Raw genomic sequence first — 22,929 nt, 5'->3', positions numbered from 1 at the left:
ACGCTTAAAAGGAAAATCAATGAGGTCATTTGGAAATACAAACTAGCCACATAAAGCAAAAAAAAAAAAAAGCTACGATGTGAAAACTAGCACGATTCCTGCATCCTACGAAGGCAGCATTAGCCGTGTTTCCATCGCCGTTTTTTGACGCTCTTCTTTTAAGTGTCACATTGGAAAAGGTTGGTGGAATTGGCAAAATTTGAAACAACTTCCTCAATTGGGCTAAAAAGGTTTTTAATTGCTTTTGGCTTTTCCAAAGAAAAAGGAGTTAATACAATAAAGGGATGAGAGAAACACATTTGCCATGTAAGTTCTGAGGTAGCGAATGCTCCCGTCCTCTGGTCTGTCCCTTACTACAGGAACAAAATTTGGAAAATTTCCAAGTCCAAACCTCGCTCCATTTTTCTGAGATGTCCGCTCCATGCTAGTTTGCGACCTCATCTTGCTTATTACAGCCATGCGTAACGTCAACATCTGATGAAATCTCACTTTGACTTAAATTTGGACATGCTGACTCTTAGGTTATCGTACCGTGAAAATCTCCTACAGTTCCATGCCTACACATGGGTTCTGTATAAGACCTGAAAAGACTTAAAATAAAGAACTGTGTGTAAATCAGTACCAGCACTGGGCTATCAAACACTTTTCCCAGGTGGTTTTTGGCTGTTGGAGCTTGTAAATGAGGCTAATTCTGTGGAGATGGTCCGTTTAATTGGCCAACGCCGCTATTAAGAAGTAAAAAGGTCAGGCGAGGTCAAGGCACTTAGAGGCTGAAACGCTGGAGTCTGAGGAGACCTGGCATCAAGTGTCAGACTTTCTCCAGAACCTTTTCCATTCAATTCCTTTGGGTCCAGCTTCCCTTCCCTCTCCTCTAGCATTCCTGTTTCTTCATCTTTACCGTACCGTATATCACAGCACAGAGCCTTTCCCTGTGCTCTCTCTTTGATGTCTTTACATCAACTTCCTTCTTTATGTTTGATCTTCTTCTTTCACTTCGCCTGCTTGCTTTATTGCTACCTGAACAGCCCCATTATTACCCTTCTCCTCGCACTGCTCTCCTCTGTCTCATAATCCTTCAAATTTTGATTTTCACAATTTTGCCATTTTTAATTTGTCTCCATCTTTACCCTACAAGCCTCTCTCTTTTCGATTTCCTCTCATCTTGTTTCTTTCAGCTGCTTTTCCTTCCCTCTTCTTATTCCCAGTTATTTAATTTCTCCTCCACTGTCTCATTCACCCTTCGCTTTCAATTTCTTTCCTCTATTTTACCCTGCAATTAATTCGTCTTGCTTCTATGCCCCTCATTTTTTTCTTAATCTTTTCATTTCATCTCATTGCTTCCTGTTTTATCATCTCAGTTGCCTAGTTTGACTCCTCTTCCCTAGTTGAGCATCGTTTCTGTCCTTTCCTCCACCTTAAGACCCCGGTAGTTTTGCCCCCCTTCTCTATAGCAACAGGGGTGTGTAGTGAATCTTCCAAGATAAAACAAGAACCGCTTCGCTCCGACCACATAAAACTGTCCTTGACTCCTCTTCTTTTTGGTGCTGCTGACATTTGGTTAAGCAGCGATTCCTCATCTCGAGTCAAAGGACACATGCTTTTAATGGAGGAAGACCCCCGACGCCATCAAACGCTGCCCGGACGGGGGGAGGGGGAGTCTCATTTGTCAGGTCATTAAGATGTCTTTTGCGACGACGCTGGGTGCCTCTAATGACAGAACTGTTTTAAGCTTTGCAGACGAACATGGCCACATTATTAGAGTCCCATTAGAATAAATTTACGTGATCAGCCCAGTAGGAGAAGCCTGGCCTGGGTTTGACTCCATGAAATGCCACAGGGCTACGCTTGCAGCATCCCATCAAGACAGAAACCGGAGAGTTGGGGGAACTCACTAATCAATGTCTCATTACGCGCTGCAGCAGTGTTGATGCCTTATTTCTGCAGTCAGAGTGAAAACGCTGGCCTTGATCCGACCGCTGTTTATCTAGGCCAATGATTAACTCCTATGACTCAAGTGTTCAAGACTCGCACGGTTTGTTGTGTTGCTGCTAAAAGCCCGTAAAAGCACAATAAGTCAAAAATGCGCTTCATTTACTGGCTGACTTATAGCCACTCTCGGTGCTTTTAAAAAGCAGAACTCTGTTGTTGCTGAACAGCTCACAGATGACAAGAGCCGGCTAAAATATCAACAGTCAGTCCACCTGGGCAGGCAAGACCTAATCCCCAAACTTCCTTTATCGACTATCGCCCACTGAGCTGATACAGACGACCACAGATCAATTCCTGATCCAATCCTGGCTGGCAGGAGACAAGTCGATGCATGATGACTCTTACACACACACACAAACATCTTTATGCAACTCCTGAATCCTCGATGTGGCTGAACCCACCCAGACATTGCCCTGTCTTTCTAATGCTGCTGCTCTGATTTAGATGACTAACTGCACAGGCACACAGTGAGACCCTACTTCGCAGAGAACTCCTACAGAAAATGATCTGAAAGATAAACTGCTTTAGGATGGAGGCGGCCATCGTAGTGCAGTTATCTTTTTATTTAGTAGCAGGTTGGGGTGCGCTGACATCTTTAGGCAAGAGATTCAGCAAAATTAAAATGCCACAATATATCTGGTTGAAATGAAGTTTCTGTAGCAAAGCGCGGTCAGCATGTGACTTCGGTGCACTAAATGCAATCTCAGCGAGTCTTGATACTCAATTTCGATTTTCTACTGAAATCAGAATTTTCTCTTTTTTTTTGCGCAATCGTTCACACTACAAATCAAATGCAACCGCGATAAGATTTCTGCATGAATGGTTTGCGACCTCAGAGCGGCCCACATGCGCAGAAGAAGAACGTACACGTCACACAGCAGTCAACTGTTTATGAAAGTCCAGCACCACTCTGGACTTTGGTGCTTTAGAAAAAGCACGTGTAGTTCACACTGGTTTGGAGATCTATCAGCAAAATAAAAAGTGACAAGAAACACCCAGAAAATGCGTTACTACCATAGGAATGCCGGGACAAGCTGACCACTAGCTCATTATGATGCTAAAGCTGACATCTGCCTTTAACCCTAAAATCCAAAAACATGACTGTTAGGTTAATTGGTCTCTCTAAATTCTCCTTAGGTGTGAGTGTGCGTGTCTGGTTGTTTGTCCTGTCTGTCTCTGTGTTGCCCTGCGTTTCGGGCAAGAGGGGTCACCGAAATGTTTGCTGGAGATAGGCACCAGCCCTCCTCCCGACCGCACTACGGACAAGGGTGTTAGAAAATGGATGGATGAATCTGAACTGCATTTATTCATCTAAAGTTCAAAATACTTTGCTCAAACCTCAACAGGACAATTTTATACTGACTGCAAATTCTTAAAAACAATGTTTTTGATTTGTGAAATTGCCTATATTTGTGAAAACAAAAACAAATAGAAATTTTTATTTATTTCAATGTGAAAGTATCCCCTCATCTTGTTTTCTTAAAAGATAATACACAATATTGTGAATTATCTTGTCTCTCCCAACTCTCATGAGCTGAAGGTAATGTTCTGCACCTATTCTTTACACTTAAGGGTCCATTTCAATCAGAAAATATCCAGTAGGATAGTGGTGCTTTATTAAGAAGCAGGAACCATCATCAACATGCCCCAGGATGTGGTTGTCATATCACAGAAATGCAATTACTGAGAAATCCAAACATGGTGGATCACTTTCAGAACAATGTATTGTGTTCCCTCCTGTCTTACTTCATCCTGAGCAACTTGCTAGCTAAACCACGTCAATTAATGGAACTGGAAACCATTACAGTCCCCAGTTCACCATTACATTAACTCAGGCTCACTTCATCAGCCATGTGAAGTCAATTCCCCAAAGTGTACTCAACTCTCACAGCAGCAAAAGACCCTCGAAACCCAGAAATGGAGCCGGAGCAGACAATTAGCCCCCACATCGTCATTGCAGTCGCCTAAAATAGAATTCATACCAGGGGTAAATCTCATCTGGGAACTATAATTAGAGTTTATTGGCAGGAGATCGATTGGGAGTTGGGCAGCAAAGGAGAGCTAGCCTTAAAAGTGGCATGGTAAGGTTTCAGAGGTACACTAAAGTGTATGCACAGGATTTAAAAAAAGGATCCAACTTAATGCATCAAAGTCAAATTAAACTGAAACAGGTTGAAAGTAGAAAATTTTACATTTTAATTTGCAGAACCAACAGATCAGCCCCAGAGTCCCCAACGTCATTTACCTATGGTGTACCCCCTCTTCAGTTCGACACATCGAGGAGAGCGCAGCTGGGAGTTGGTGGTGTTGTTTTCCTGCACCGCCAGGCCGGTGGTCGCCTTGGCAACAGGTGGCGCAGCCTTGTTGCGGGGCGAGGCTGGCACCAGAGTAGGAGAGAAACCTTGACTGGCAATATCCACCGACTGAGACTTCTGCTTCAGCCTGCAGAGGGGGAAACAAAGCAAAGGAGCAGAACCAGTTACCGACACCATCAAAGAAAAGAGGAGAGACCGCAGCGCGGAGGCATCGCTAGCGAGGGAACGTTAGAACGAGGACGGAACAGGTGACCTTCACAGCTGAAGGCCGTGAAGGGAGAATGACTGCATCTGATCTGAAGCGTTTGCATCTGGGATGGTCGGTGTCGACAACGGGCTGCGTTACAGTAATGCAATCATGCGAGGCAATTTTCTAAGTGGCAAGGAAGTGAGGGAAAAGAAATCAATAGGTTAATCACACCCTTGTTGAGGGTGAATTCATTAGCATCACTCGCCTCCCCACCCCGGTGTAGAGCTGTCTACTGTACAGAAGGATTAAACAGCAGGGAAAGGGAAGAGAGCAGCAGGAGTCAGGTGGGGTTTGGACTTTACTGAAAACAGTCGCAAAACTGGAGCCAATTTATTCAGCAGAGATAGCGGCTTCTCTTTCATGCATCAAAAATCACGCTGGTGGCCTCTTTTGAAAAGGCTTAATAAAACCCATCTGTTGACAAACGGACCAGAATGCAGTCGAGAATAAGACGACACGCCCCGACGGTCGTGTCTGTTCAATAAATTGCTAGTTAAAAGCGTGTTAAAGCATAAAACTACTGAACTGATGCCTTACTTCAGGTTCCAGTTTTTAGTGAAATCGCAAAAAACTGGAAAGAAGGAGATAGGGACAAAGGAGAGAAAAAAGTATAGAGAGAACACAAGTGAACACCCCAGAAGTCTGGCTCTACACCTTCAGAAAGAGAAAGAAACAACAAGCAATAGCAACAAAAATATATATGCATATATAATAACAATTACAACAACAACAACAAAAAAATCACATGGTAAAGTACATGGTACAGGTTCATTTAGGAAATATTTTGTGGGAACTGCAGCCAAACTTGGAATCTGAAAAACTCCTGAATCCAAATATGTTTGGACACAAATTGCAGCAATAAAGCAGACAGTAACTATGTATTTTTTCACATTCAAAGAAAAAGAAAAACACTAGGTAAAAATACCAATCAAAACATATTACAATCTGCATATAAGTGAACTGAGATATATAGATTAGATTAGAATACTGGATCAGAGAATCTTTAAAATGCTCAAACTAAAAGTAACAGGTAAATATCTTATATTAGTGTCCAGTTTTGTAAGAAGCTTAAATATCTGTCTGAAAGTCAGTTGTTACTGATTTAGGACAATGTTACTTGCTGGGTCAGTGATGATATATTGAACATGGCCAACTGTAATGAAGGTTATTTTGCCTTTTTTGGTGCTGGTCAGAGTAGAAAAATAGAAAACAAGCCAGTTTGTAGGTCGAACATTCCAGCAGCAGAGGCTTTTGGAACAACACAGCTTACGTAAAAAAACTCATCAAAGACCTGCTGACTGAGGTCGAATCAAATCTGTCTCCAACAACAACACCAAGCCTATTAAAAGGCTAACGAGATCTCTGGTTTACGTTTTACAGATAAAAGTGAGCTAACTAGGCTAATCTGAACAGCTAATCCTGCACTCAGCATCCAGTTGGCCCCTTTACAGACTGGAAGTTCACAAAGGGATCCAGACAAAAACACACACACACAAAAAAAATACTACCCCAACTCCACTGGGTGCACACACTCACAGACAGAAAAATAGCCAAAAAAAGGAGAGAAAGTTTAAAAATACACCAAGAAAAAACTTGGGAGGAACAGTGTGAAGAATTGCTCCTGAGAACACTATCTGTCTCCAGTGTGCAAAAAGTCCTGAAACAGCATTACACGAGTCCCAGCACTGCGGCTCGTCGCACGCTCCTTCAATCATTCCGGCAAAACTGCTGAAGCGAACAGAATCTTTCTGGCCATTTCACCCGAGCCTCATGGTCCGAGGCGGCACACGTGGCACAGAGTCTAAGTGCCTAATGAAAACGCATAATCTCCATGGAGACGACGTCCATTACCGCTTGTGTTCCTTCAAAGGTCTGAGAAACCAAAGCAGATGTTCACAGCTGCGCTTTTAGACTGAAGTTGAACAAGTTCAACCAGATATCATAACTTAAGCAGAGCTGCAACTAACGATTATCCTACTGATTACTCTGATATATTAAATCTGATACATTAAGGAATATCTGATATATAAAAAATAAATTGGCCCATTCTACAGATTTCTCTTTTGACCACTTAAGCCTTTTTTATAACAATATTAAAAATACATGGAAAGATGCAAGTAAACCAAAAATTCAGTTACTTTTCCTAAACATTTTTACATTTAATTTTCCTAAACAAAAATAACAGTATTCTCTTAGTGAATTTGAACCAAGTGAAGCTAAAACTATGCCATATGAGGAGTTTTGGCTAAAACACAGTAACAGACAAAGGTGCTTTCATTTAAAATCCAAAATGTACATATATTTTGTAAAGTTTTGCCTTAATTCCTCCTCTTAATCTGTTGTTTTTTCAGCAAATGGTCTCCTTTTTTTAAATTCTGTATAGTCCAATTAGCAATTAATCGATTACCACATTAGTTGAAGAGTATTTCAATAATCAACTCATCGCGATTAATCGAGTAAATCGTTTCAGCCCTAAATTCGAGTTTGCTCATGTTCTTCACATCTGCTCTGTTTGCATACGTTCGCACCAAGCAAGCCTTCCTGGATGTGTCAGAAACTGCTCAGAGGAAGCAGAGAGTTTGTTTGGGTGGCACATAATGATGCTGGAGATTGAGTGAGAAGCCGAGACCTGCTGCTATTAGCAGCAACAGAGGACGAAGAGAGCAGGGTGGCGAGGATGCGACGCGGTGTGAAGCCTATCCGCTCTCCCTTGGGAGCTGATGCTAATTACCGTCTCATCAACCTAACTTGGTTTAACAGAGTTGCTGCTTGGATTGAGGGGGCCCAAAGCCCAGTCCTAATGCGGCGAACCCCCTTTAGGGTTAGAGATAGAGATGCACTGATCCGATATTAATATATGTATCGGTCCTGATATATATATATACTGTATATATATATATATATATATATATATATATAAATCTAAATTGGATAACAATGACAATGTAAGGGCAGAGCTATTCAGTCTAACTCTACGCTTTGTACTCTGAGTGACATCATGCTTTTTTTATTTTGCATTATTTTCAGAATTCCTAATTTCTGAACCATTTTAAACCATTTAGTTCAGTTTATTAAGTTTGATCAAGCTTTTTTCAGTTTCAGTTTCTTTATTATTTATTTTACATTGGCTGTTATACTAAAGTTGTGTTGTTTTTACATGTTTGACCAAACTTGTGAAGCTATTGTTGTATTTAAGCGCGCTGCACTGGTGCAGTTAGCAAATAAATGTGTAATTCAGTATTTTTATGTCTGTGATGAAAAAAAAAGAAAGAATTTCAGTCAATTTGGCAATGTTTCTGTACCGGATCGATGTCGGCCGATACTAAACCTCAGATATCGGTTCTGGAAGTGAAAAAAGTGGATCGGTGCCATAGTTAGAGATATGTTGTGCATTTTATTTAAAGTTGGGAACATACTGGTAAAGGCTTGGATAAGTGCTAAAGTTAGGAACAAATGCGATTTCTAAAACGAATAGAAGTCAAAACAAATTCCTAATATGGATAAAAATACAAAAGTGTGTGTGTGTGTGTTTGTTTGTAATACCTTGTGGGGACCATTTTCCTTATGGTCCTCACATACTACGTTGTGGGGACCCACTGCTCCTTGTGAGGGCCGAAGCCTGGTCCCCACAAGGAGAAACACTGTTTATGGGTCAGGGGTCAGATTTAGGACTAAGGTGTGAATTGAAATTTGGTTAGGGTTAGGGATGTAATGGTTAGAGATAGGGTAAGGTTTAGGCTGTAGAAATGAATGGAAGTCCCCACAAAGATAGCCACGGAAACATATGTGTGTGTGTGGGGGTGTGTGTGTGTGTGAAGAGGTTTTGGGGGTGTTTTTAGTTTGTTTCAAAGATCATCTGACAAAGATGAAACTAAATCAATAACTTGGGTAAAAAGGAGGCCTTTTGTGCACAAGCTTTGTTCAAAGCAAGGCTTTAAGGTTCAAGAGATGCCCATTTATTCAAGAGCCACTTTGTGTTTTGAAGCACTTCTAAAGAAGAGAAAATAAAAACAAACTATTATGATAATGCAGGCTGTGTTTCGCTTGTGAGTTCAAGAAAATATGTCTAAATAGGCAGTACCAATTTAGTGATACAGACTGCACAGACTACCTGCATACATAATATATCACAGCTTTGACAAACTTGTGAAGCTATTGAAAAATGTATTTCAAAATCAGTGAAATCCATTATGTCCATTATGATGTTCTTCACGTCTTATTTCTTTTTAGTGGGATGCAAAACAAAGTTTTCTGGAGCTGGAAGCTGTTGTAGTCATTGGTTACCAGGTCAAGGTATACTCAGATTTTAAAAAGTTAATGTCTCAAGACTATTAAAATATTTCTGTCGAACTACGTGAGCAGACAGCCTGACTAACAGGTGACCAGCTTGCTATAAACAGCAGAAAACTCAAGTTAATAAAATCTAAATCAAATTAAGACTTATAAAGGTTTTTGTCTGCTTTCAATAGAAGCAATTAGATCATGATTCTCTTTTCATCTGTGTGCAAACAACATCATTCTGTACAACGGTGATACTCAAAGTCAAATCTGAAGTCATGACTTTCTAATAGTTCTGCACTTGAGCTTCAAGTGAACTTTGACAGAACAAACTTTGTTCCAACAACCTCAAGTGAAAGAACAAATTTTATGTAAAAAGTAAACAAACAAAATATAATTAAAACTTCAGCTGGATCAGTTAACCAGCTGGAAATGGGATCGTTTTTAGTATCAACTTATGTCCAATCACAATTTCAAACCAGCTAAAATCTTCCACCATGAGATTCCGGAAGTTTTAAATCCTTATAATGAACGGAAAGAAGAAGCAACGAGAAAAGCAGCCCCTCCCTCACATGTTGCTGGTCACCTGCTTGTAAGAAAATTGTTTGTCTTGCTTAAAAAAAAAGAAAGACAAAATTGCAATATATTGAAAAGCTCGGAAAAATGAACTAAAACTTCTTATTGATCCTGTGAAGAGGACATCCTAACAGATGCTACAGATTTTAACACAATCATGTAATAAGACTCTGTGCTAGCAAGTGTTTGGAAAGCATTAGGCAGCTTCATCACCCTCACAGCAGTGATGAAGGGTTTGGAGATGCTGCAGGTTTGGTGTGTTTTGGAGTGTGAGAAGTGTTAAACAGGGTTCATTCTGAGCCAGGTGTCAGTGAGTATCTGTTCTGTAAGCAAAGAGCTCATTCTTGACAAAGTGGGAGGATGAAAAAAAGGTAAACAAAGATAAAAAAAAAAAAATCTAGGAGCAAACGTCCCCAAAGACCACCAGAGGGAGGCCATTTTGCTCTCCACTCTGCAGTGGCAGTCTGACCTGTGACAGGAGGCTGGCATTGTTAAATGTGCGACTCTACAGGGATCCACGCAGTTTGGTCCACTGGATGCAGAAACAACGGGAAATTTGGGGCTACGTCAAAATGTGCTTATCATTCCTCCACTAAGACGGATTAGAATTAGAGAAAAGGGGAGCTGTGTCTATGTATCGACTTCCTCTGCTTTAAACAACAGCACAATACTTTCATTGCCACAGTCTGACATCTGGCAGCACAAACAATACTGTGAATGCTGCTTGTGTAACTTTTTTAAAGTAAAAAGAGAAAAACCTTTTCAATCACTCCGGCTAAAAACTGACAAAGCTTAAAAACAAACTCCTTTGGTGACATAGCATGCAAGTTGACGAAGCAAGTTGATTAATTATTGTTTTTGGAACGGACTTTCTGTCCTTTGGAGGAACATTGGTACGATTAAGTGAAATAATTATATATATATAATTATATTTTCTTACAAACAAAAGATAAAATCTGTTGGCTGAAAGCTGCAAATGTACCACTAGGTGTCACATAATCGTACCAATGTTCCTCCAAAGTAACATTGGTACTTTGGAGGAACATATACATACATATATATATATATATATATATACATATATATATATATATATATATATGTATACACACAAGCAAAAGAAAAAATCTGTAGTCCTGATCGATCTCTCCAGTTTTCCCACCACCCTGTTTGTTTGCTTCAAATTGCTTTTTGACCAGATTGCAAAGATTTCGGTTTGTGAGGCAGTCACAACAACAGCAACAATCAGACAGCCGTGGACTACCTTAAGCCTAACAGTAATGAGTCGGCCATGCTTGGCGCCAGGGACACCAGCCTCGTTGAGGAGGAGGAGAGGGGCCGGCAGCGACCTGTGGCCGTGCATGTTAACGAGGACTTCTGCAGCATCCGGAAGCTTTAATGAAATCCGGCCTGACTGCGCCGCTCTCCGCTCCTCTATCGGACCACTTCTCATAATGATGTACGGCGCCCTCCGCCGTGTCACGCTCGTCGGCCCTCGCTAAATGCCACGGCGGCAATCTGTGTCAAAGGGTGGATGTGGCGGATTTGACCAATGAGGCTTTAAAGCCAGGCTGCCCATGTAAATAAAGCGGTGACCGCAACAACAGAAGGCCAAACGCCCTATTTGGTGGAGATAAAAGAAAACGGCAAGAGAGAGAGAAAAAAAAGATATTCTGCCGGATTATTAATCACTGTAACCTGATGGCGGGCATTTATATAAGGAAGTCTCTCATCTCTTTCACCGTTTGTAGATGTTACAGAGAAACGAAGCCCACCGTTTTCCTGGCCGAGTGGGTGGTCCAATATGCGCTCCCTCTCTAAACTAATTGTCCGTAATCCCAACTCTTTTTTAAAAAGTTGTCTCACTTTCTTTAGCCTGTGGCAAAGGCAGGCAGAGGGCAACGTCAGAAGTACTTGGGAGAATAAAAAGCAGAGGAGCTGTCCAGCTGTGAGCGATTCAGCCAGAGCTGTTAAAGTCGCGAGGAGGTGAGATGAGACAGGGTGCAAGTAAAAATAAATCCGAAGGAGCTTAGGGCTAATCAGGATCTGCACAGTCATTGTGTATGTGTATGGCAAATAAAACACAATGCCAACACTCAGATATGTTTTAGATTATGATTACAGATAAAAGAAAAGTGAAGAATACATTGAACAGATTCACTGACTTTTGTAAGGCGCTTACTTAACAGTTTTAGTAGATTTTGATTAAGTTTCAAAAAGTGTAAGTGATTCTAATTTCTGCGTACATATAGAACTGGTGTCTCTTAACAATAATGTGTTAAACAGAACCAAGCCACAAAGCAATCACTCTTGATCTCTTTTAATCACTGAAAAATCAGCCATATAACAAAACTTAAAATAATGGCTGTATATGTCATTTTATTTCATCACCAGGCAGATTACAGACCACAGAATTTCATTTCTTCTCTTTTGCACATGTGTAAATGTAATGTTTACTATATGACAAGATAATTGTTTTCCACAAGATTTTCCTCTAAATATCTATTTTCATATTTCAGAAGAAAAAACGTATTTATTGTTGCATTAGACCAGACCATTAGACATTTCTACCTTTTTAAATGGGAAAGATTAAAGTAAAAAAGTAAAACCTAAGTATTTTTCTTTTCTTTATTGTTCTTCTTTCAAAGACCACCAGTTGCTAACTGAAGTTGTTTACAGTTAGCATGAGGGTCAAAAAATGTTCTCAGATATATTAAAATAGTTTGTTGTAAATATCTAAAAGGTGCTGCATTGTTACTTTATACATTCATTCATTATCTTCTTAAATTTGCCTTAGCTTCTGCTAGCGGTGTTGGCTCCTGAAAATGGTTTTAGGTCCTGCTAAAATGGCGTTTTGGTTTTCTTATTGTTTAATAAGTTAATATTTTTAAAAACAATCATCTTAAAAATAACGCTTGATTTGTAAAAACTAATGTAGGCTTAACTGGGTGAGCTAACTATATTAATTAGCTGCAGCTGAAGATGTATAGTAAGCTAGTATTTGTTCATTAACGCAGTTGGGCGGTCGTGAATGCTAATCATTTTTGACCATTAAAAGTAATGGTCGTATGTTAGGCCACCACTGTACTTACAGAAGCCATTTTCCTTTCGTTCAGCATCTGAGACACATCAATGTCTGAAAACAACACGTTCCCTCCTGCTCTGAAATCCTAGCATTGGCTACGCAAAAGCACAACAGCGCTGGCGTGAAAATTGCTTTCTAAAATGACTGGAAGGCTAATATCTATCGCCCCCCCAGCCACCTGCTGTCAAACATTGTGCTAGGGAAAATTTAAAAAAACCTAAGTGCTTCTGAGTGTAATCCTGTTGGCACTCCTTGAAATCTTCTCCAACAGAAACATCATTGTCACAGAGATATCGCTTTATTTGATGGATTGGTTATAGATTGCTTCTTTCCACTCTGGCCTCACGGTAAATTGAAAAACAATCTCCAAACATACGTGAATTTTCTTCAAGGAGACGTGCTCATGCTGCGCCGTAGTTGACAGCCAGCACTTTGTCCTAATGCTTTTCAGCTGAGGGTTCCCACATGTTTTAGTACCTGCTGGATGTTTATGCATTTTGTCAGAAGGATGGGATTTTGTCATCCATTTACCACCTGCATCCCCATTAATGTCTTTTTTCCCCTTTTCAGCTAAGAAAGGCAGGATTTTGTCTTTTCATTTCACTGTTGAGGACAAGTGAAGAAATAAAAAAAACAGACTGAATAGAAAATGCGCTACATTGGGGACGGACATTTATCATATCGCTTATCATTTATCGTGATAAATCCTGTACCATGACAAGATTTTGATTTATTGTCCAAATGTTTATATTGAGGGCTGCACAGTGGCGCAGTTGGTAGCACTGTTGCCTTGCAGCAAGAAGGTTCTGGGTTCGATTCCCGGCCGGGGTCTTTCTGCATGGAGTTTGCATGTTCTCCCTGTGCATGCGTGGGTTCTCTCCAGCTTCCTCCCACAGTCCAAAAACATGACTGTCAGGTTAATTGGTCTATCTAAATTCTCCCTAGGTGTGAGTGTGTGTGTGGTTGTTTGCCCTGTATGTCTCTGTGTTGCCCTGCGACAGACTGGCGACCTGTCCAAGGTGAACCCCGCCTCTCGCCTGGAACGTAGCTGGAGATAGACACCAGCAACCCTCCCGACCCCATTAGGGACAAAGGGTGAACAGAAAATGGATGGATGGATGTTTGTATTGTTAGAATTATTTTTACTATTTTTTGCCACTGTTTGTTCAATATAGGTCTATTGATATTTATTGACAAAAATAAATATCAGTACATTTGAAAATATGATCAAATGCAGCTATTGTCTGCACTTTCGGGTGACACGTTTTTATGTGACTTGTGTCCTAAATAGTTCTTATCATCACTTTTTTATCACAATAGTACCCCAAAATATTGTGACAAAACTTTAAGTCCACATCGCCCGCCCGCTACATTTTTACGTAATACTTCTGAACACTTAGAAATATCATAGAGATGGAAAACCTTCACCTAATCTGTTTTTGTTGCCACGTGATAAAATGAGAACTGCAGAGATGTGCAAACCTAAAGGTTAGAAATTCTTGTAACCCTAACACCTTTGTCTGTTAACACCAACTCTTATGCTTCCATGTAAGCTGAAATAATAAAAAAAGCATAAAAAGCCAAAGAAAAATTTTAAAAACCCCATAAAAGATAGAAACAAACTCCAATATTATTGCGTTTATTGCTGTGATTAAGCCCCCTGTTACTAACACTATGTCCACACCTTACCCTGTGACAGTGACATTCTATATCAGGTAGTCTGGCATCATGCAGAGCGCGACTTCATGGCACTTCAACTGTAATAGTGTAACTAATAAGTGATCTAAGCAGACCTCTGCCATAGTCACATCCGACACGGGGATATTCTGATGATGAAATAACCAAGTGGTGGATGGTGTACATGCAGTGTAGGCCTGCAGCAATTAACACGTAGATATTAGGATTTAAGATGAGAACTACAGGTTCCTACTAAATGTCTTCTCTGCTTTTTATTAAGAGACAGAATGATGGATACACAGTTGGGCACATGGAAACAACTACAGTGGACCCCTGACCATCTATGGTTGAGTGTTTGTGGATTTTTCATGGAATGTGACGCCTAATTATTTGTGGAAAACCCTTGGAAAGTTTGCGGATATTTCAGGAGATCATTTCTAAAATATTCAAAATAAAATGCACCATAGGAAGCAAGACCCAACGGCCGTGTTTCCTTCACAAATGTGAGCAACATTTTGTCAATATTCCGTTAATGTCGAAAAAAAACCCCAACACAATTTCACTATCGTGGTGTTTCCATTAAATAAGAAACACGATTAAAGTCACACATAAATAATTTTATTCACTCAACAAGTCATTAAAGAGCATGTTGCACTGCCACCCTCCAACTACTTCCTTTTGTCGTCGTCTTTGTGGTTCGTGCCAGTCGCAACATCCGGTTGTTGATCATGTGACTTGAAGGATGTGGAAAAAAGGGTTTCCATTACAGATTCGATACGGCAAAAAACCCACCCCATGCGAGAGGAAAAACTTTTTATTGAAAGACGAGAGCTTTTTCAAAATTGTCTTTTTGGAAAATTGCTGTTTCCATTAAGCAATTTTTTTTTCAAAATGTCAAATTATGCAATTATATGGTCAATGGAAACTCAGTTAATGGTACCTGTCGTGCTATCGGCTGGCGTTTACAAAGTAGCCAATCCAGGAGAGCCTGTAGACGTTTGATTCTGTCGTAGAGCTCAGGTGATTTCCATTGTGTCTACTGGGGTATATTTGGGTGTTTGAACTGTTAAATCAGGCGCCTATAGCCATTTTAAAGGGGATCTCAAGAATTTTGCAAGAGTATATTCATTGAACAAAGAATGGAGAAAATAGTAAAATACAGATAGTTTTGGGAGGATTTAATCATAAATTGAAATTAATTGTCAAAACAAAAAAAATCAGAATTCTTATCATTATAAATTTATCACAATAAATGATAAACAATGCAATAATTGCCCACCCACGGATAACAGGAAAAACTGGTTGGTAATTATAAGAAGTGTTTATTTGCCAATATACATATTTTCCATTTATTAATGACAAAGTTATTCATCATAAGTATAAAGGTAATCCTCTTTTAAAGTCAGTTTGGACATTTTCATCCAGCTCCTAACAGAGCAAACAGAAGCACACACAGCAGCCAGCCAACCCTGGAACTCCATCCAATGATTTCTCTGTCACTTAGCAGCATCTGTCAACAGTATCAAACATCTCTATTTAGATTAAAAAAAAAAAAAAAAAACAGCCCATAAATCAACATTTCAGCCTGAGGGCACACAGCTGGTGGAAAGACTGATATTTCTCCAAAGTGTATTTATATCACTGTGAAAGACCTCTCAGCTCCAGCCTCTCACTGAGGACTTTGCTGACACAAAGCTGATTTGGAGCAAAAAAATGAATGGAAAGAAGAGAAAATATCAGTGGCTTATTATGACTGAAGGAGATGTTTTTCCTGTGACACATTTTGCCCCTTCTGTGTATTACTATATGCAGGGAAACGCACTCCGTCAGACTCTGCCCTTCAGTCACACACAGCCTTCACGTGTTGCAGTCAGTCTAGGATCTTCCTCCTGATCTGATTGGCAGAGAGCCGACAATAAACGGAGAACGATTGGTCAGCGTACATGCTGGTTAGAGCATGACACCATTTTGTCTTGTCGCGGTGCAGAAATTAGCGATAGCAGCTCTTAGCATGCAGAATCTATCAGATCATTACAACTGGAGATGGAGGACAGACTGTAGGAGCGATGAAGTATTCTGTTCTAGTGCTGGCTCAGGATACAAACTAATAACTGGCATGTGCTCCCAGAAATCAACAGGAGAGTGAAATCAGACCTTTTTCTGCTATCCTTGGTAATCAGCTTTCAGGAAACTACATTTTCCCAGTCAGTGAATGCAGCATAGCGCCACCAGATCATGCCCAACCACTACATTCTTTGTCAAAAGCTGCGTTCCCATTACATATGTCCGCATTTATTTATTATTTTTTTGATATTCTGCTAATGTAGAAAAAATACAATTTCACAATTGTGGTATTTCCATTAAAGGGGCAGCATTATGTGATTTCCAGGAACAGAGTGTCATTTTATAGTACAGTCAATTACCTTCAGTCGTTGTCATAAAAATATGAGGTCAAATATGACATAAGAAATTTGACTTTGCAATTGAAATTGGGCCGCTGTCTTTTTAAGAAACTCCCCCAAAATGTTCTACACAGCTGAATGGTTGCTACGGGAGATTGAAGGATTTCTCAAACATGCATGAAAGAATCAAAGTAACAATCCAGAGATGATTTGGATGAGGGAATAACATTATAAAATGATGCAAAGCTCAAAAATAACCAATTTTGCATAATACTAACCCCTTTAAATAAGAAATGCAGTAAAAATCACATGTGAATAAGATTTAATTTTATTACTGATATTTGTTCAATTTTTATACAACATCTTAGTCGAGGTGTTTTGTTATTCCAAATCAATTTATTAAAGAAAGCAACTGAAACGGATATAAAAAGTTTGGCCAATTTAATCATGTTTATCCAGCCAATCATCGATATGGCCTTTATCATCTAATTATTTTGAGAAATTGTCTGGTCTTTAATGAACAGGGAGAGGTTTTATAGTTTATATTCACCTCAGATGAATGTTTGGGATAGTTTATTAGAAGAGCAGGGACCAGAGTGGGCAGAGAGTACATTGATTCATGGTACTCTGCTGTGATGGAGGCTCCATTAAGGAGGAAAGAAACCCCCATTAGAGAAAGTTCACAGAATCATCTTAATCCCTCTTTTCACTTTCAACAAGACTGTTGGTGAAACAAGCCTCCAACCTGACCCCAGAGCAGAGGCGGTGATGAAACCGCGATCGTTTCTTCAAGCATGGACCTTTGACTGGCTGCCCAAATTAATTAGCGAAAAAAGAAAAAAAGTGCGAGACGCCAGCTATCTCATTTATGCCATGTCCTTGGAATAACACAGAGCAGCCCTGCTGTCTCACTGTGGACATATTCAGACTCTGAACAAGAAGGACTCGACGTGTCGCCACCGGCAACATGGCACTGATCTGATTTAATTGTTAAATTATTTTTAACAAGCAGTGCAAAATATGTAGCACTGGCTTTAACTTAAGTATTTTACATAACAAAAAAGGTTTTATCTGCCACTGAAACTACTTTATATGCATATTTAATATGACGGTCAACAGATGTTAGCAGAATTTAGAAGACCTCCGTCTATTGATGGTTCATTACTCGTGAACTTTCTGGAAATTGACTCTAAATTATTGGCAGAAAATCCAACTATTCGCAGATTGTTTTGTAGAACATTTCTAAAATATTTGAAAAAAAAAAAAACGTAAGAGGAAGCTGAAATGCTACTTGACATGCTATTCAAGAGCACCTTTCATTTTTCTTGGCTCTGATTGGCTGTACCCCAAAGACGGTTTGTGCGTATTAATGAATATTAAGCTATATGTCATATTTTAAGATAAGTAGTTGTAAGCATCGAGCGATTTGTGAAGCCACGTTGACTTAAACGTATATTAATTGCAGTGCACATCGTCCGACACAATTTTCCGTTGCATCGGATGGGAGTGGCTACGTCTGCGGTGTTTTGGGGATATTGTAGTTGACGATTTTACAGAAGAGCTATGGATTCAACATGTTGAAATAACACAACTTTTTGTGAACAGCATGATGCTGTCAGAGCTCATCGTCAGAAAAAAAGCCCCCAAAACAAATGATCATCCTCCTACCACTTCCTTTCATCTTCTCTGTCGTTGTCGTCAGTAGTAACATTCTGGTGGACTGATCTTCTGACTCGTGTGATGCGAAATAAGTGTTTCCATCCATTTCAACACGGCCAAAAATCCACCTCATCCTAGTGCAAATTTTTCTTATCAATGTTTGAGATCAAAAACTTGAGCTCTTTCAAAATTGGCATTTCCATTAAGCAGATTTACTTTTGCAATTTCAATTTGCGCAATTTTATGGTTAATGGAATTACAGCTGGTTGCTGGACAAGAGCAGATCCAGGCTTCGGCAGACAGTTTTGGTTGGAAATATGCTGCCGGGTGGAGTTCCAAGACCCTTTCTTGGTGCAATTCTACTCAAAGCTTTTATGTCTCTTGCTTTAGAAAGGTCCCCAACCCAACAAGGAGAGCCAAGCTGTAACATCAGTCACATCAGTCAGTCTATTTATTCAAAAGAACAAGCTACAAACATTATCTTTGCCACTCTGCCGACAGAGGTTCGATTTACACAGCAGAGATGACCAGGAGGTGAAGTGATGTGCTGCATGTTTCCTCAGGCGTGTTTCAATATCACACTCCTACCAACACGGCAGTCTGTCTCCATTGTCTCTGCCTGGATGCCAGACACAAGATCCACCAACTTTCCTGCATTCTCTCTCTTTCTCACTCACACATCTGTTCACTACCAAAACCGACTGGTTGACTGGAGGCATCAGCATCTGCCACTGCTGGTGTTAACGGCATCTGTCTTTTCTGGGATTTGGAAAGCCGTGGTCATATCTATCTGTGGGGTTAACGCTACTTCAGGATGCAGAATCTGCTCCCAAACAGCCTTCATCTTACGTCCTTCTCTTTACATTCTCCCACTCTCTGCCTCCCCCCTGACAGTTGGCAGGCCCGTCGGCTCAAGCCGGTCGACCCGGTGGCGCTCTGCAGACTGCAGCAGTGGCAGATCTTGGCACACTCTGCAGCTCACTGAAACCCATCCAGCAAACACATTAGCCTACTGTTGTGCGACGCGTTTCAACTCACGTACAAGCTAAGACAACGTGAAGAGGAAGTTGCCACAAGTGAACAAAAGAATATTAGGATCTCAGAGACGGTTTAGGTGAGACTTACAACCCTCTGAATAAAAGTAAGAAGCATCTAATCCATGATTCCAGGAGTAAGAACAGCTTGTAGATGGAGAGTGACAGTCCAGACAGGCTTAGCAAATGAAGCCGGAGCCTCCAGGAGCTCTCTGGGCAGTTGTCAATCATGTCTTACACCAAATCACTGGAGACAAGTTGAAGCCTGGTCCAATGCAAGAGCAAGTGACGCTTCTCGGTTCAATCAAGTGCACTAAGAGAGTTTGCATCGTTTTGCAAATCCGGAAAAGATTTTTCTTAATATGCAGCAACAACTTTAAGTCAATCTCAATTATTTGCCTCCTGCATTAATGTGAAGCTTAGCAACATAAAGCTTCTGGACTACATGAAGGATTGGGCAGTAAATAACTAGAGGTGCACCAATCCGATATTAATATCTGTATCAATGATGTTCGAAAAAAATGTGAGATTGTCTATTTGTGAAGACGTGTCCCATCCGTAAGGGCAGATCTATTCAGTATAATTCTATGCTTTGTGATTTGAGAAACATCATGTTTATTATTGACTTGGCATTATATTTAGAATTCCTCACTGCACTTTGTGAAACAAGGTTTATTGGACTTTAGTTTTACATGTTTAACCAAACTAGTCAACCAAATGTTTTTGTCAGTCTAGCTTCTTTATTATTTGTCTTACATTGGCTGTTATAGTCCTAATTGCACTGATTGAACACAATAAAGCTGGTAAGTGTGCTGTACTGGTGCAGAATAATCAAATACTTTCATAATTCAGTACATTTATGTTTGTGTTTAGAAAAAGAAACATTTTAAGTCAACTCAGCGCTGTTTTTCTGTATCAGATTGGTATCATTACCAGTAGGTAATGGAATCGGAATGAGAAAAGTGGATCGGTGCATCCTTATTGATAATCCCATCCATAAGGGTCTAAATGGTGATTCATCCTGAGAAAAAGTTTCTCAGATAAACAAAAAAAACCAAAACAAATCAGAAACAACAAAATGCCTCAGCTGAGGGTTGCATCAGCGTAACATGACTTAAAAGTTTGTCACTCTTACAGAGGAACATGCAAAAAATAAAATAAAATAAAGGCAGAGCAATCACCACCATGCTCTAAAATAATAATATAAAAGCTAATAAATAATTTAGGATGAACTTGACAGTCATTCCAGACTTGTATAGAGCTCAGGCAGCCCAGAATTTTATTAGAATATTTTATTACATATAGTAATAATATAGTAATATGTTGAGATTGCATATCATCAGAATTGTCAGTTCTGAAAGTTGCTAGTGAATTTTCTAACCCTCAACAGTTCCTGAATCTTTTCTTTGTCTACGTGGTTTAACTGGCATTTGCTGCATACCAATTAGCAAAACCGGCTTCATCTGTACTTTGATTTTTATGCACACTGAGCAAAAGCAAATTAGACGCCACGGTAACTTTGTAGGTCACAATTCAAAGTTGAAATGTGGCATTTTAAAGAAAGAAATGATAATCAGCAAATTGAGCTTAGGCTTCTGAAAAAATGTAATTAAAAAATTCCACAATTATTTTTGGAAATAAAACACTGCACAGCTCAACTTTGAGACTTTGCTTCTTAAGTCTTTTTAAAGTAACGAATAGAGCAAGAAAAACTGCAACTCTGCTACTGTGTGACTGGCTGGATTTTCAGCTCTATATTTTAGCTCCATGACTCATTAAATAAATTATATTTTTTTCTAAACTAGCCCTCTTTCATAGATCCTTATGTTTGTATCGTTCGTTAGTTGGTGGCAAAGTCAAAAATCTGATCTTTTTCAAAACAGTGAACACACCAGACATAAGCACCAGCAGTTTGCACAGACAAAACTGGTGAGAAAATTGTTACAGTTGTAAGGCAGGCATTTCCATAACATTAGGGCATTTAAAATGTCAGAGGAAGCATAGAAACGTAAGAAACCACGGGAGGGAAAGAGTTTTCCCTCAGCAGATAACATCAAGGCTGAATGGAGCAAAGCAAAGTGACTGTTTTTGCCTTTAGAGTTTTCAACCTCTGTTTGTCATGGTTAGTAGCCAATAAACTAACACACGTAGATACAGTAATGCTAAGCAGGCTATCCATGCTAACTGCTACAAAAACATGATAAAGCCAGTTTAAAAGATCAACTTCTTAGTCATTAATTCATTTAGTGAATTATGACATTGTCTTTTATTGCAAGCAGTAGTTTAATATCAATAAATGCGTTATGGTCTTAACACAAGGGGAGCAACAAACTTTTAGCGAATGCGCAAATGAGCTAACGGTAAGGAACGTGCTTCCAGGGAAGACTGTGCAGTGACAAGCATCCTTACAAAATCAGGGTTTCTGCAGGTTTCACCAACTCAAATGTGAGACTTTTTAAGACCATTATGAGTTAAACTTAACACATGTGTAACAGAAAGCTTTTGTGCATTGTGTGGTTTGGCAACAGAAGTGAGCTAGTGGTGAAAATGAGCATTGTCCAGCCAACTGTTGATAAATTTAAAGGCAGAGCCCATGACAGCTAGCTAGCATGGGTGTATTACCAACTAATTACCGGTAGCCTAAACCAGCTTGAGTCAAAGAATACAATGAAGATGATTCCATACGACTTAAAGGTTTGCCTGACAAAATATACGAGATTAAATATGAAGACCTATGGTTAATGTATTTAAGGCCAACTTAAATTCATTAGAAAAAAAGTAAGACATTTTGAAGCCTTAAATTTATATACGTGTATTTAAGACTTTTAAAGACTTTTGGGGTCTAACAGCAGCTCTCAAAACAATAACCACACCCTACCAACTGAAAATTAGTGCCGTGTCAAACTTCTTCCTCAAATAGATCCATGTTATTAAGAGAGGAGATGCCACTGCGAGAATGCACTGCATGAGCTGGACGTGCTGTAGGCAGGTCTTTATGCTGCCGGTGTAAGAGGTAGCTGATCTGTCCCGCTGGGCAGCGCTTGGTGAACAGCCCGTCTTTATGCTACAGCAGCCAACTAGCACGATGCAGGCAGCTACACTTGATATTCCCAGCACAGCTCCGCTCAAATGGGACATCTGTTCGCTTCTTGCAGCAAGGCCTCCATGCACCACCTTCCACACAAGAAGGTGTCACCACAGGAATATGGATGGACGGCCCATCTGCTTCTGTGTTCACATCCAATTCCAAAGTGTTGGACTTCAGTTCATGTCAGTATTTTGGGTAACTTTTGAATATGTCATGAAAAAAAAAGGCAGCCTGAAGGTACATCAAGTTGAAAAAGTTGAAGAATGTGTAAGTTATCCGAGGATTTCTGAGAATTTTACTCCAATTGTGGACAGAAGAAATCCTTGCAGATGCAGAGGGATTAAAGGGAAAAAGATCACAAATCGACCCGCCTGGAGTATAAGGCGATTCTAGGAATTTGATTTGCTGGCTGGCCTGAGGCTGCGGCGCACTTTCCATCTGGTGTTTGAGCAGGTCTGAAGAGGATACTGCTGGCATGACAAGCTGAGAAATGTTGAAATCTTTCCTCCTATGTCGCGCTGTCCTGTTAGTTGTTCTGCTCTTGGCTCCATAAGATTCTCATTTGATAGATGAACT

General features: G+C 39.9%; 1 protein-coding gene across 4 annotated transcripts in view; it reads right to left on the bottom strand.

Moving 5' to 3' along the window:
• oxr1 (oxidation resistance 1) overlaps positions 1-22,929 on the bottom strand; it is a 168,916-nt gene that overhangs the window by 95,186 nt on the left and 50,801 nt on the right. For all 4 annotated transcript variants that reach the window (XR_002752597.1, XM_023331613.1, XM_023331615.1 and 1 more), the window contains exon 3: positions 4,235-4,431. Coding sequence is in view for 3 of the 4 variants with exons in the window: in XM_023331613.1 (XP_023187381.1) it covers positions 4,235-4,431 (197 nt within the window). In the remaining variant the exon portion in view is untranslated. The remainder of the gene's footprint in view (positions 1-4,234; positions 4,432-22,929) is intronic.

Source organism: Xiphophorus maculatus, chromosome 3, assembly GCF_002775205.1.
Source record: "Xiphophorus maculatus strain JP 163 A chromosome 3, X_maculatus-5.0-male, whole genome shotgun sequence".
Classification (NCBI taxonomy): domain Eukaryota; kingdom Metazoa; phylum Chordata; class Actinopteri; order Cyprinodontiformes; family Poeciliidae; genus Xiphophorus; species Xiphophorus maculatus.
This window is presented reverse-complemented; position numbering and strand designations above follow the sequence as displayed.